The sequence below is a fragment of the Anabrus simplex genome, chromosome 11 (assembly GCF_040414725.1).
Source record: "Anabrus simplex isolate iqAnaSimp1 chromosome 11, ASM4041472v1, whole genome shotgun sequence".
Taxonomy (NCBI): Eukaryota; Metazoa; Arthropoda; class Insecta; order Orthoptera; family Tettigoniidae; genus Anabrus; species Anabrus simplex.
The window spans coordinates 95,769,569-95,786,414 of NC_090275.1; the positions used below are offsets into that span (position 1 = coordinate 95,769,569).

Here is a 16,846-nt window from a genome sequence, read left to right on the forward strand (position 1 = left end):
ACTGCAGCTATCGAGCTCGGTACAGAATGCAGCAAGAACTAAACTATACTAATACCCACTCGAGTGATCATTTCTTCTTTATTATTTGACTCCGCTCCACTCCACTAAAGAAATGCAAGTGGAACTGTAGGAGGCACTGAACATGATGAAGCCAGAGGACTTCCGTGAATGTTTCCAAAAATGGGGAAACCATAGAATTGCTGTATCCAAACCCACGCTGACAACTTTAAAGGTAATGGTGCAAATTAGGTGTTAAAGTTCATGTTTTCATGAACAAATTCTCTGAAATTCTGGGTAGATTTTGTAGTATGTATGAAATAGAAAAAAACAAGACTTTGCATTTAATTTATATAAAGTTTCAACAAGAAAATGTATATAAACAAATCACTTACACAAAACTGTCAAAAGTGACAAGAACATTTAATAAATTGGCATTTTAAACTTCTAGTCCTGTTGAAATCACTCACACAATATTGTCACAATTGACAATTATGTTTAATAAATTAGCATTTTCAACTTCTGATGCTTGTTGTTTTAAGGGGCCTAACATCGAAAGTCATCGGCCCCATTTTCAACTTCTAGTCCTGTTATCTGAGAAAGCATATTGAACTGTCCCTGAACACCACAGCAAATGCATTTGGAATGTCCATCTTACTGCAGCATTGAATAACAGTCTTGCAGAACACTGTTTGTTCTTCAGTCACGCTCATGGTGAAACACTTCTTCTGAGCTTTGTAACTTCAATACAGGCTTTTCTCCAGCCAGAAAATAACCACACAGCATAACACTGTCCTGAAGCACAAGTGGAAAGGATGGAGATTCTGAAAATATAAAATAACATGTATAATATGTTATACAAAGGTAATTCCAAAAATAAGGTCTCCAAAATTTTTTTAAATACATAGCCCTGTTTATTTCTATAATGGTTTATATCATTTTACAGCTTGAACATTTAGCTATTTTTCTACATAATGATTTTGGTCGATGCATTTTTGTAGACACTGTGACAGTTTTTGTATGTCCATGTCATACCAGTTCACCGCCATGCTGTTCAGGAAGTTGTGAATCTCATCTTTCATCTGGCAACCATTTTGCGCACACCTTCTAGTATTTCAACTTTTCTGTTAAAATTATGTGTGTGGCGCTTCCGGAAACTTCAGGAAACAAAGTGCAGATATCATCCAGGGTGATCCGCCAATCTTCACGCATGATTCGCTCAACCTTCACGACTGTCTCGATGGAAATTGACTGTCTCCCGCGCCTTTGTTCGTCGTGAATTTCAGTCTGACCGGCTGCAAACTCTCTACACCACTTACGAACATTTTTGACATCCAAGCATGACTCACCATACACTTCCATCAATTCGCGATGGATTTCAATCGGTTCAGAACCTTTTGCGTTCAAAAACCAAATAACTGCGTGCACTTCGCACTTGGCGGTAACATCCAACGAGAGCTCCATTCTCAACGACTTCCAAGACAAGACTGAGTGCCTCGGCGCAGTGTGCGCATGTTTATATGCGAGCGCGGGAAACACTCGCAATATTGTGACCAACAGCCACACAAACAGAGTTCTGTATTTAAAAAATATAGGAGACCTTATTTTTGGGATTATCCTCATATGTTGATAGGCAGGTAAGATTGAAATCTAATGAGGAATCATACAGCAAGATAAAAGCAATAGCATGGTCATTTAAAAAGAAAATATTGCTGTTCTACAGGCACATCTTCTGTATGACTAATGAATGAATCAGAGCCCAGAAGAAACAACAACGATGAGAACAATTGAGGACATATTTGGCTTGCCTGGTACAGCTGTTTCTATTCGCACATCTGGATGTGGGATGATGACGATAATGAGGTGGAGAGAGGGTAAAACCCGGTGTCAGCACGTAGCCTACTCCTGTCAAACAACACCAACGGGACTGCTCAAGGCTTAATGTCCCAATCTGATAAACAAATCACGGTCGGACAAGATTAAGAGGAGAAATACTGCTTTATATGAAAGGTCCCAGAACTTCAGCAGTAAGTCAATTGACATTTTTGGAATAAAATACACAAATAATATATTTGAATTACAGATTAAAATTTTTTAATATAATGTTTTTCTTTTTTAGGTGTAAATAAGGATTTAAGGAAAGAAGAAGTTTTCAAGTACAGAGCAGGCAGCCTTCAAATTAGTATATATAGTGACTAACTTAATAAGTTTTATTCAGCTTGTGATTTGAACATTATTTTTAAAGGTTTTACTAAATGACATAGTAAAGATAAGTGAACATTTTAGACACAAAGGGTTGTTTTAACATTTTCAATTTTTTATTTATTTGTTTTATGTGTCATGTCCAAGGATTTTGTTTGATGTTTTGCACTGCTGAGAAAGAGAGCAGTTGAGCTCTTGAAACATGTAAGGGAAGTAATATAATAAAATGTGAAGTATTGACAAGGCAGAAAAATGTCTTCATAGATTGGACAAATCACCATTGACAGCTTTATATGCGCTCACTCCATCTCTAGGTGAACATTGCACAGAGGTCTGGAATTGAATCCAGGCTTTTAGTTCACAGTCTAGTGATTAGAAATTGTATACCACTGTTTCTGCTACCCTGACAACCAACATTCTGATGGTGATTCTTTCTTCCCACCAACAGGACTCAAACCACCTAACCACAGTGGCACCAGAATCACTTTTGCACAGCTCCCAAGCCAAGTCCCCCTGCGGGTGGGGAAGGTAGAATAACACCCACGGTATCCCCTGCCTGTCGTAACAGGTGACTAAAAGGGGCCCCAGGGGCTCTAAACTTTGCAGCATGGGTTGGTGACCATGGGGCCCTTAGCTGTGTCCTGGCATTGCTTCCACTTACTTGTGCCAGGCTCCTCACTTTCATCTATCCTATCCGACCTCTCTTGGTCAACTCTTGTTCTTTTACGACCGTGACGGTATTAGGTTCCCGAGGCCTAGGGAGTCTTTCATTTTCATGCCCTTCATTGCACTTGTCTTCCTTTGGCCGATATCTTCATTTTTCGAAGTGTTGGAACCCTTCAACTTTTTGCCTCAGATTAGTGTTATGTAAAGGATGGTTGCCTAGTTGTAATTCCTCTTAAAACAATAACCACCACCACCACCTTCCAAGTCAAGTTGGGATTGTGGGAAATGAACTTACAGACGAAGCAGCAAAAGAAGCTGTGAATGTACCAGCTAGGGATATTTGTTCTCAGCTACATCGAACCATCTTGGCATCATGGGAATCAGAGTGGCTAGCTATACAAACTCCCAACAAGATAAGAGCAATATTAAAAAGACTACTACCGTGTGGCGGTCCTCTTTCCGACCTTCATGGAGAGAGGCCATAGTTTTGTGTGTCATAGAAGATCTACATACTCTCACCTTTCGAAGAGGGAAGACCCTCCCCACTCCCAGTGTGTTCTTGTGGAGCTGACTTCACCGTGGCCCACGTCCTCACAGAGAGTGCAGATCTCTCTGGCCTCAGGAGGAACCTCGGCCGGCAGGAGACACGCAAACTCATACTAACTGATGATGTGAATATTGCTGATCACATCATTTGCTTTATGTGTGAGAGTAGATTAATCATATAAATTTCAAGTGTTCTGTTACTCAGGGAACTTGCATTCTCTTTTGATGTGTGTGTGACCTTTTCTGCTAAATACAACTTTTTTATTATTTTAAAAATAATTTTCAAATTCCATTCTTGAATAAATAGTTGTTTTTTTTAAAATTTTATTTTCCACTTAAATATACTTAGTGTACAGTATTTCTTCTGCTTTCGAAGTAGGCTACCTCTAAGTTTTGTTAGTAAATCTAGCCTCTATGACAGTATTAAACCTTACACCGTGTGTCAACAGAATACTCAGTCTAGCATCTCAGTGGGAATTGTACATTTCTGTTGTTAAGCAGGCTGTATGGTCTTCAGTTTTATCTCATCAGGGCAGAGAAATGTAAAACTTGTACACGGTATGTACAAAGTCCGTATACTTCCCTATTTGTACAAGGGTAATCCCAAAAATAAGGTCTCCTATTTTTTAAAAAAATACAGAACTCTATTCGTGTGGCTGTTGTTCACAATATTGTGAAGAGTGTTTCCCGCACTCGCATATAAACATGCGCAAGCAGTGCTGAGACACTCAGTCTTGGCTTGGCAGCCGTTGAGAATGGAGCTCCCATTGGATGTTACCACCAAGTGCAAAGTGCGCGCAGTTATTCGGTTTTTGAATGCAAATGGTACTAAACCAATTGAAATCCATCGCCAATTGATGGAAGTGTATGGTCAGTCGTGCATGGATGTCAAAAATGTTCGTAAGTGGTGTAGAGAGTTTGCAGCCGGTCGGACTGAAATTCATGACAAACGAACAAAGGAGCGGGAGACCGTCAATTTCCGTCGAGACAGTCGTGAAGGTTGAGCAAATCATGCGTGAAGATCGGCGGATCACCCTGGATGATCTCTGCACTTTGGTTCCTGAGGTTTCCCGAAGTGCCACCCACAACTTCCTGAACAGCATGGCGGCGAGCTGGTGTGACATGGGCATACAAAAACTGTCAGAGCATCTACAAAAATGTAGAAAAATAGCTAAATGTTCAAGCTGTAAAATAATATAAACCATTGTAGAAATAAGCAAGGTCTATGTATTTATTAAAAAATAGCGGACCTTATTCTTTTTTTTTCTACTTTGCTTTACGTCGCACCGACACAGATAGGTCTTATGGCGATGATGGGACAGGAAAGACATAGGAATGGGAAGGAAGCTGCCATGGCCTCAGTTAAGGTACAGCATTTGCCTGGTGAAAATGGAAAAACCACGGAAAACCATCTTCAGGGCTGCCGACAGTGGGATTCGAACCCACTGTCTCCTGGATGCGAGCTCACAGCTGCACGGTCCTAACCGCATGGCCAACTCGCCCAGTGACCTTATTTTTAGGATTATCTTAGTACAAATGATTCACAAAAGGTGGAATGCACCTTTAGGAATCTGAAACATCAGTATGTGCTCCTCCATTGTCTCTCCATAGTTGAAAGCACCACCAAGTTTTTCCTTTTCAGAGATTCTGTTAATCGTCAGTTGTCTCCAAATGATCAACAACTAGCTCGTTCTACAACTGCAAGATGTGGGAATCCTTGATAGTGTTTGGTTTCCACATGAAGGGGTGCCAGCCAACTTCATATTGGATGTTTGACACCGTCTAAACAAAGTCTTTGATAACGGCTGGATCGGACAACTCGTCTGAAAATATCGCATAACATTCTCCGGGCTTTCATCAAGGAGGACACACAGAAGTGCATAATAACAATCAACTAAAAAAACTGTGGTGCACTCAACCTTCCAGAAAGTGACCCCAAGGATGCTGACTGGCATGAACAAGAGAACTTAGTTTTGTACGGACTATGCAGAGAGCACAGAAGAATCCATACTAATGTTTTGGATTCTTTAAAGGTATGTTTCAACTTTCATGATACATATATAACAGGGAAATATACAGATTTTGTGTGCACCCTCTGAAAAAAAGAAAAAAATTGAGAAGGCAGAGTTGGCTACTAAATTGGCAGCAGATTATGGAATAAGATAATGAACTCTTTGCAATTTTATGAAAAGAAAAGTTGGAGGATTTTTTGTGGAACAGTGATAGTGGTAGACCTTCAAAATGTAAAATTTTAAAAATTCTGAATGTCTATGGTGTATTGCAAAAAGTGTGTTATTATCAATTTGGGCTATCAGGATATTACTAACTTGTCATTTAATTTATCCTTGTAACATTAACATGAATGGACTTCCAGAAAATTTTTGCAAATATTGATGTACAGAAAGTTGGTGAAATATCAAAAGATCACTTTTAAAACCTTCTTTTTCACCTCTCAAAAAGTTGGAATTTTGTTCATAACACCCTTTTTTTGCAAAACACCTTCGATATGAATTTAAGTTTGATGTTTTTCAATGTTTTGTTCATATTCTCCTCTCCATTAGACAGAGTAACTGGGAGTTGAAGTCCGGCCCGCAGTGTAGGGGGCAACACATCCGCCTGTCACTCAGCGGCCCCAGGTTCGATTCCCAGCCGGGTCAGGGGTTTTTAATTGTAATGATTAATATCCCTGGCCTGGGGACTGGGTGTTTGTGATGTCCTTAATCTTCCTTTCCTCACACACAACATTCCACACTACCGCCATTCCAATTACATGCAGGTTCATACAATATGTTGCCAAGAGGGGCAAAAGATCCACATGGGTCGACACCCTGAACAAATAGCATTTAAAAAAAAAAAAAAAAACCAGGGAGTTGACTGTATAACCTCTTCCTCCTCCACTTCATCCTATCCTGAACATCACATGACTTTAGCTTTGTAGCTTTCATATAGCTGTTGATTAGTGGCGACGCCCAGGAGAGCCAAGGGAGGGTAGTCCCCCCTGTGGGTGGGGGCGATAGAATAACACCCATGGTATCCCCTGCCTGTCATAAGAGGTGACTGAAAGGGGCTTCAGGGGCTCTGAACTTTGGAGCGTGGATAGGCGACCACGGGGCCCTCAGATGAGTCCTGGCATTGCTACCACTAACTTGTGCCAAGCTCCTCACTTTCATCTACCCTATCCGACCTCCCTTGATCAACTCTTGTTCTTTTCTGACCCCGACGGTATTACGTATGGAGGCGTAAGGAGTCTTTAATTTTCATGCCCTTCGTGGCCCTTGTCTTTCTTTGGCTGATACCTTCATTTCCATATTTTCTCTCTGATTAGTGTTATATAGAGGATGGTTGCCTAGTTGTACTTCCTCTTAAAACAATAATCACCACCACTGCCTCTGAGGGCAGTCCAACTTTATGGAGAAAACATTACATTTTATTCCATTTTAGCTGCCTGAAACTATGAATTATAGGAATTATTTAACCCTTGAAGTGGCGGTCATTTATCCTGTAGTGGCAGCAATATTTTACTGGTGTTGCAGAATCTTAGTATAAATTGTGTTAAAAATCGTTAACATATTATGCATACATAAACAGCACACGCTTCTATCCTCAAAAGTACAAGGAATAAGATGATGGTGATACAAACGCTGTTATTTATCATCCACAAAGTGTAAGACCAAAAATATGTTGAATTTGTTTATATTATTTATTTTTGCAAAAGTTTTGCTATATATAATACGTTTATATTCAGGTAAATTTAAAAAAATGACATATACAAAATGAGCACCAGTTCATAGTAAATAGTTGCGTACTGGTATATAGTTTATAATACTGTTCTTAGCTGGAAAAATTGGACAACAATATATACAACAATTGTATGCTACCACTTGTACATTTCACTCAGAGTCACTTGGGTGGGTCTTTCTTTTTACACCATGATTGTCAGGCTTCCAGAAGTGCAGTAGTTTATAATAACACCCCTGGTGAATACCACCATTACATCCTGGACACCAGAATGTAGAATTATTCCTCTTTTTCTTGCAAGCACACGACACATAGGCGATTGTTATTCTGTGGCAGTTTTTCAACAGCATGTGAGGGAGCCTACTGCATGACCTGTTGGCCTCACAACTGGAATTGGGAACTGTTCATTTAGCAGTCCCCTAACTATACTGACCATGAAGTCTCGTCTTGCTAAAGGCTTATCAGTATTCTTTATATACAGGATGCATGCGAATAGTGTCATATCTAGAAGATTTGAAAAAAATTGCTTCCATTACCTTCTGGTGTGTCTGGAACAAGTGGCATGGAAAATGCACTTATCTTTATTATCTACACCTCCCATGAATATATTGTACTTATGAATCAGTAGTGGTTTCAACCCTTCATTTCCCTTTCGACTCCTTACAACATTGTCCTCAGCGTGACATCCAGATGTGAGACAATAAACTGGTTTCCGTCTTTTCGTCTCTTTATAAGCAACCAGTAGAACGTCACCTTGCCTAAAGTAAATGGTTTGCCTAGGTTCAAGTTTTGTACCTAAAACAATCTGAGACGGTCCCTTTGAAGATTTATTCACTGTTCCTGTGAGGAAATGATTCAGTATTGCTGACATGAGAGCATATCAACACTTCAGATTGATTTCAGAAGGAAAACTGGCGACTAAATATAGCTGGCTCAGCTGAGACATACGTGTGGCCGGCCGCTGAGTATGTAGCAGCTAGCACAAGACAGCGGGATTATGACGCTACTTTGGCAACGATTTACAATAGATTAGTACAAGATGCTATTATACAAACTATTTCATGATTATGACCAAACATTTCTCCTTCAATTGATTCATAATTAGCACATTTCGATAAATAATCATTTGATTAACGAAATAAAATAAAGAGCATGTTGAAGCACCTGATATCAGGCGTTACCACTGGGCAAACGCATAAAATGCCGGATATCAGGCGTTTGCCACTTGGAGGGTTAAAAAAAGCCCTGTTGTCTTATCAGCTTTCCTTTAATTATTAACAAACTCAGGTATTTTTTGTTGTCTATGAATTTTAGGCTCCCTCAATTCTAATTCCCAATCACCACTACCGCTGTTGATTGTGTTCATCCATCTTTGGCCTTCCTGTAGGTCTTTTCCCATTTACCTCAAAGTTAAATGCTATTGTTGCAGTAAAAGCGGGCTGTGCTCTCCGGATGTGACCCTACCATTCGAGTGTTCTTTCCAACAACTTTTCGTCAATGGAGGCCACTCTCATTATTTCTCTGATCTTCTTGTTCTGTATTTTGTCCAGCCGAGTGACTCCTAAGGACCATCTCATGCTCATTTCCATCGTGTGTACTTTTTTTATTATAGTCTTAATAGCTGGCCAGCATTTGCTTCGGTACAACGCTACTGGCCTTACAACAGTGTCATATACCTGGACTTAAGTACTGTATAAACTAACTGTATATCAATTAACTGAAGTCTTCCTACTTGTCAATTACATAGATACCAACCTGTATAATTTACATCACCGGTAGCGACGACACTCTCCAGAACATCTACTGTTCTCAATATCTATGTAGTCTCCAGTGCAGCGGTCATAGCTACAACAAGAAAACATCAATGTCAATTTTGGTTAGGGGAACTTACATACATACATACATACATACATACATACATACATACATACATACATACATACATACATACATACATACATACATACATACATACATACATACATACATACATTATCATTATAGACTGTTATGCCTTTCAGCGCTCAGTCTGCAAGCCTCTGTGAATGTACTACACGTTGCCACAATCCTCTATTTGCAACTAGTGCTGTGACCTCGTTTAGTTCTATACCTCTTATCTTTAAATCGTACCGAGCTCGATAGCTGCAGTCGCTTAATTGCGGCCAGTATCCAGTATTCGGGAGATAGTAGATTCAAACCCCACTGTTGGCAGCCCTGAAAATGGTTTTCCGTGGTTTCCCATTTTCACACCAGGCAAATGCTGGGGCTGTACCTTAATTAAGGCCATGGCCGCTTCCTTCCCACTCCTAGCCCTTCCCTGTCCCATCGTCGCCATAAGACCTATCAGTGTCGGTGCGACGTAAAGCAACTAGCGAAAAAAAAATTGAATCATCAGAAACTGAGTCTAACCATCATTGTCTTGGTCTACCTCTACCTCTACTTCTCTTACCCTCCATAACAGAGTCCATTATACTACTAGGTAACCTATCCTCCTCCATACGCCTCACATGACCCCACCACCGAAGCTGGTTTATGCGTACAGCTTCATTCATCAAGTTCATTCCTAAAGTAGCCTTTATCGCCTCATTCTAAGTACCCTCCTGCCATTGTTCCCACCTGTTTGTGAAATACAATGTGTAGCTGGAGGTAGAGGGGAGACTCCTTAACAAAAGTAACATCATATTGGTAGATAAGAGAACATCAATATCAGACTTCAGCTGTGGTAGAGAAGTGTTTCCCCTGCTAAGCACCAAAAGAATCCCTTTTAAACTAACAACATTATTTTTTATATATTTTTTTTTTACAATTTGCTTTACGTTACACCAACACGGCTAGGTCTTATGGCAATGCTGGGATAGAAAAGGCCTAGGAGTGGGAAGGAAGCAGCCGTGGCCTTAATTAAGGTACAGCCCCGGCATTTGCCTGATGTGAAATTGGAAAACCACGGAAAACCATCTTCAGGGTGCCCCTAACTGCACAGCCAACTCACCCAGTAACAACATTATAAACACCAGAAGTCTCCACATAAGGTTTCAAATATTAAATGTAGGACAAAATATTTCATTACAACAGTGTCAACGAGAAGAGAATGTTTAACTTCAATAATAATAAGAAAATAACATACTCTTTAAGAGAGAAAAAAAGCAATACCAGTGGCAAAAATGTTTTTGAATAACTTTTTAAAGAGTTCTTTGCATGTTTTAAATTTGTCAATTTTAGATATTACACCACTTCCTCCTCCATGGGGCTTCTAAATATTACTTCCTAATTAGTGTCGACCTCTAAGATCTTTTGCTACCATGTTTTTCCTTCATTTCCACCTATATATACCCGCTTCCTCCACAAAGCTGCAGGTTGTCCTTATTGGGTCCTCTTGGATTTTTTCTCTCTCTTCACTTGGTAGTTCTGGAGTGGAGAATCTGATTTTACCCAGTGCCTCACATTTGAAAAGTATGTGTTCAGCTGATTCCTCTGCTTCATTGCATTTCCTACATATGTTGTCTCTTATTACTCCAATTCTATGTAGGTGTTTTTTCAGATGGTAGGGTCCTGTCAATGGTCCTACTACCCATCTTATATTTTCTCTGCTGAGTTTCAACAGTTCTTTAGTATGATTCTTGTTTAGTCTTTTTATCAGTTCCTTTGCAAGCCTGCATTCTGGAGTATTTTTCCAGTTTTCCATTTGTTTCTTTTGTACCCATTTTCCTATGTAGTGTCGGGCTTGTCCATAGGAAATCCCACATACAGGTTCTGGGCCTACAAAATGTGTTTCTGCCCCTTTCCTGGCCAGTTTATCTGCCTTTTCATTTCCTTCTATACCTGCATGCCCTGGTACTCATATTATTTTGACAATGTTATATTTTAGAGCTTCAGGAGAAGTGAGTGGCAATCCCAGACAATTCTGGATATTATCCGGACTGCTTCTAGTGCCTTAATGGCCGCTTGGCTGTCCGTAAAAATGAAAATGTTCTTATTGCTATAGTTCATTTTCAAATTTTCTTCAAGACATGTTGTGATAGCTATCACTTCAGCTTGAAAGACTGTAGTATGTTTGCTCAGGCTCATCTGAACTGATCTCTCAGGTCTTCCCCCGTTGATCCCTCCTCCTGTGCCATCCACAGTGTTTGAGCCATCAGTCCACCACATTATATCTTCTTTTTTAGTATTCCATTTGTTGATATCCCAGTCTTCTTTTTTTATTATCTGGGTCTCAAATGGTTTTTCAAAGTTGTACTTTGGTATCATATGATCAGAAGGCACGCGTAGAACTTCCTCTGTTATCACTCTGTTAATTTTACAGTGTCCTAGATTGGGTCTTTGTGCATTCCAGCACTCTGAAATAATATCCCTACTATGGAAATACCATCTGGCTCCATGCCTAAAGGGTTAGCGTGCTGGCCTTTAGTCACAGTGGTCCCGGGTTTGATTCCTGGCAGGGTCGGAAATTTTAACCATAATTGATTAATTCCGCTGGCACAGGGGCTGGTTGTATGTGTCGTTATCATCATCATTTCATACTCATCACAACGCGCAGGTCACCTACGGGAGTCAATTATAAAGACTTGAACCTGGCAAGCCGAATTTGTCCTCAGAAACTCCCAGCACTAAAAGCCATATGCCATTTCAGTTTTATGGAAATATCTACAACGAACAACTATGATCAAAATTTGTTAGATGTTACTCCTCAAACTCTGTAATAAGAGTTTTATCTCATGATTATAAATAGAGGTAATGATGTTGCATATGCCAGAATGGTGAAGATGATTCATTCGCTTCACTAAAAGAAAGTATTTTTTACTAAACAGTTCAAATATAATGGTCATCATTGCATTTTTCTTGTAACCTATATCTGGTCCCGATTTCAGCCTTATAAACACTCTCATCTTCTCAGCATTGCTGTGTAAGATGACAGAACTCAAGGATGGATGTACTCATGCCAATATATGGACCAGCGTGCGTCAGTGTGGTGAATAGGACACGATCACTTCACTAAAAGAACATACATTTCTTTAAAATTTATGATCATGAGAGTTTCATTGCATTTTTCCTGTGAAGGATAGATAACAATCTATATCTGGTACCAATTTCGGCAGTCAAAACATTCTCACTTTCTCAATATCGCTGTGAAGGACAGATCGAATAGGGATTATATAATCTATATATACCGTACTTGCATTTCAGGGAATATGTCTAAATACCTCCAATATAAGAATGTGAATGCCAAGAGAATGAATTTACAGGATAAAAGAGCATCAAATTTTTAATCTAAGAAGCCTGTAACGTCATCAATGGAATGTTCCAGAAAATTTAGGGAGCGACAGAAACGCAAAGCGACAGCCGAGTCAGTGTCTGCTAGAAGTGTGCAAGCAATGGAAGTTGAAGGTGATGGTAGTGTCACCTTTAGCAATGACAGTGATTCAAGTACAATGGGCTATGAAGATATTGAAGTGTCAGAAGTTGATACAGGATGAGACCCAAGTTTTGGAATGCACCGGATGTTAGCTTCACAGTATTTTCAGAAACTGTTACGGTAACTGTAAATCATACATCGTATCATCGTATACCTATATCCTACTACTCCTTTCACTGCCCTGTGTTCAACAGTTTCTGAAAATATACCAACACTTTGTAAATGATGAGCAATAAAAATATACCGTACATTTTGTTTATTTGTTTCATTCAATTTATTAATTTCAACTTATCTGCATCCTCAACTCATGAAAAAATGTTTTAAGTAAAAACACCTACATTAGTGTTGTGGACACTATTTTATTTTTTTACACCTACAACATGACACTCTGGTAACTGCTTAATGCTCACCCCTTAATGCTTACATTTCTTCATGCTCTGTTTGGATGGGTGGTTGGTGGCTATATATGTGTGGACACTTAGTCACAATTATTTAACTATCTTTCACACACTGAACCTGGATGAATAGTGGCCACTCAACACTAGAACAACTGTGGTAATATGCAGTCAAAATACAACAGTATGATGAAAATTACACCCATAAAAAGTACTAACATGATATCTTGCAGACTACAGAGAAATTGAGTCTAAAGAGAAGAAAGTGGCAGCTACATATCTAGCCACTAACCTATAAGGGGTTAACAACAGCTGCACCATAATTCCAGCTCAATCTCACTAATGAGACAGTGGTGTGTGATTTAACTACTAGATGTTTTCAATTCTGCTGGTGCACCAGATTCCCCTTCCACCTCTACTCAGACCTTTCCTCAAATTCTGTATTCATTAACTTACCACTCATATAAGCAGCAGCCATACACAATTAACACGAGAGCTATGACGGCAAGTAATGCTGCGACAGTGAGACCAGCAGCAACAATCCAGGAAAACACATTCTGGCCTTCAAACTGGATATGTTCTGCAACAGAAAAATAGATGTGACATTCATCACCAATCATAATCACCAATGATCTGTATTTAGGGCTGTCATCCAAGTGGCAATTCCCTACCAGATGTTTACCTATTCCATACCTGTCAACTTTCCTGATTTAGGCAAGAGACTCCCGATTTTCAACAGTTTTTCCCACCTCCTGATTATTCTATTATTTCTTGGGATTTTAGCTTATTTTTTGGTGAACTTCAAACAGTTATTTTCAGATCCTGCCATTTCAGCTTTGTACTCCAGTGGCCGGAAGTCCATCGCTCACTGGGCACTTTCTTTCTTTCTTTCTTCTCCTTCGTAGAAATTTCTTGAGCTCTGCTGAATAGCCATTACCCAGGCATTACACTTATTAGCACTTATCTTCAAGGGAACAGACTTGAGTTTCACTCGCGATGTCTTGATTTGTTCGACACTTGTAGAAACACTAGGTTTACTTGACTAGAACCAAAGAGGGTAGAATAGAACGTTACGACGTCTTAGTTGACAGGTATGTAGAGGAGGATGAGATTTGAATGAGCTCATAATTCTCACCAGTCAAGCGAATTTGTAGATTGATATTACAGTTATCCAAAAATTCTTGTATAGCAACAACAATTGACAGTGCAGGGTTTTGAATGAGATTAGCTACAGTTGTTGGAACTCGGATTTTTTGTGATTGCAGATTGTATTTAAAAAATTTCTATGTAGGGTGAAATGGGAACACTGAAAAAAAAAAAATTGATGTCAACCATGCTATTATTACATGAACACATGGGTGAATTCATTAGTTTCAATTTAAATTTGAATTTATAAGCTGGGGTAAAAGCATAATTAAATCTTAATCTGTTAATGGTAGTAATATGTCTTTGTAAATATTTCATTTTAGAAAACCATGGGTGACTAGGAATGCTCAGTTGAATTTGATAGTAATACTTTCTCTTTAGTTTCACCGATTGTGTCCAGTCGTGCTGCCATTTGTGTTGAATAGCAAGTTTAATTATCGGGGTGTAATCTGTGAAATCTTATGTTGCAGATGTACCCATTTTTATATGATTTGTGTGGCATTAAGCTTTGAAGGACACTTAAGGAATCTGTAAAAATTATCGCCTTTGTGATTTGGTGATGTTTTATGTAGAGAAAAGCTTGTCTGATAGTGAAAGCCTCGGCAGTAAATATTGAGGCATTTTTAGGAAGGATATATTGCTCACTGACGTTGCGCTGCGATATATAACATGCGGTACCTGTGCCTTCAATGTGTTTGGATCCATCTGCATATATTGTGAGATTAGGGTTGAGATTATGAATCGCCATTTTGACTGCTGGGTTAGGTATATCGGAAATTTTCATTGTACTGTTATTATAGGAAATGTGATGAATTGCTATAATATTAGGTTTGTAATGCATAACATTATATAGCATTGTATTATGTGGAAGCGAAAGATTTTGTTGAATACTATTTTGATATTGTCATGTCAAATGGAAAGCTTCTAACAAAGCAGGATTTCATGATTGCTGTTGAGAACGTTACCTATATTCTGCCAATAGTTGTATTTTAGGTATTACAGGTTGTCTGACTAGTGCCATTCATTGCAGTAAAAATTTAGAAGCTAAATACAATCTGTGACAGCTTAGAGGCATTTCACACATTTCAACAAGTAGTGCGTTAGTCGGGGTAGAGTTTAAGGCGCCTATACATAATCTGAGTGCTTTATGTTGAATTACATTCAGGTTTTGAATAAGAGTGGATAATGCAATATCAAAATAAAAGGATACGTAATCTAAATGCGATCATATTGTATGCCTATAAAGTAGTAAAACTGTTATTGGATCAGCACCCCACTTACACTGAACTGTCATTTTTAATATATTGGTAAATTTTTGCGCTTTTCCTCGATAGGTATTCAAAATGGGGTTATCTAAATACATGCCTAAATATTTGTGTACTCCTACAGTCGGAATTATAATGTTAGTGATTCTGAAAGCATCTTTATTATAGTTATGTTTATGCGTGAAAATCATGGCCATGTTCTTGGTAGGGGATAAACCCATGCCGTGGTCATTTAACCATGCCTTAGCATTAGTTAAAACTCTATTGATATTATGTCTGCATTCTAGTAACTGTTATATCTAAATAATTTAAAGTCCCATCATTTTCAGATTCCAGTTACTAGAAATTCTGGTCATTTTGATTTTCAAATTTTCAGAAAAGCTACTCAAACAGATACTATTATCAGAAATGACTCCAATCATCCAGGTCAATATAAAAAGGCAACATTTTACAGTTTAATTAATAGAGCTATGAACATACCTATGTCTAAGAAGAATCATAATAGAGAGATAAATATAATCCATCAAATTGCTCGTAGTAATGGATATTCCAAAAGATTTATTAATAGAATGATAAATAAAGTGAAAAATGAACCAAAAACAACTTTAATTAAAGAGCAAAAAGAGAAAAAGAAATTTTCAGTTCTAACTTTTGAAATAAACATTCTTATCAACTGGTAAAAATTTTCAGGAAAAAGAACATCAATGTCACATACAAAATGGATAATAACACTAACAAGATAATTTTCAATTCGGATAAGATAGAGAATAAATGTATATTTAATAAATCAGGAATTTACAAATTAACATGCCAAACATGAAAACAACGATACATAGGACAGTCTGGAAGAAGTTTGGCTATAAGGTACAAAGAACATGTTAATACAGTCAAACATAAAAGATATTCGGCAATGGGAGAACATATGGTTGAAATGAATCATAAATTCATTTCCAATGACATGAAATTATTACATTTGGCCAAAAAGGGAAAATTAATTAATGTTTTGGAAAGTTTAGAAATTTACCTTACACAAAAAAATAATTTTGAATCAAGTTTAAATGAGAGAAGTGTAGAAGTGTATAGACTAGCATAATTATGATCATTTAAGGAACAGAAATAAGAAGAAAAGAAAAACTTGATGATCCTAAATTTATATAGTATTCTCATTCAGTTCAACAAAAATTTTATGTATTGATCATTTTTATAATATTTCATAAGTTCTCCTTACTCACTGATATGTATATTAGGACACAATACTTCCTTAAATTGTAAAACAAAAGATTGTGTTATATTGTTTTATTCTTTGATCTGACCACTGATGAAGGGAATGGTTGAGACTTCCCAAAACATGTTCGGTTTAATAAATAGTTTTTCTTTCATTTAATGAGTGTATTGATCAAGACGGATTCAAATAAACTATTTTAAATAGTTATATTATACATTGCTATGTTCATGTTCGCTCACATCAGTCTAGTTGTTTC

General features: G+C 38.1%; 1 protein-coding gene across 6 annotated transcripts in view; it reads right to left on the bottom strand.

The window, feature by feature from the left end:
- Positions 1-313: 313 nt before the first annotated feature.
- The window catches only part of LOC136883478 (uncharacterized), a 137,993-nt gene continuing 121,460 nt past the window's right edge, over positions 314-16,846 (bottom strand). For all 6 annotated transcript variants that reach the window (XM_067155812.2, XM_067155813.2, XM_067155811.2 and 3 more), the window contains 3 exons: positions 13,411-13,534; positions 8,905-8,994; positions 314-821 (listed from right to left, as the gene is read on the bottom strand). In XM_067155812.2, coding sequence (XP_067011913.1) covers positions 8,919-8,994; positions 13,411-13,534 — 200 coding nt within the window. In that variant the 3' untranslated portion in view covers positions 314-821; positions 8,905-8,918. The remainder of the gene's footprint in view (positions 822-8,904; positions 8,995-13,410; positions 13,535-16,846) is intronic.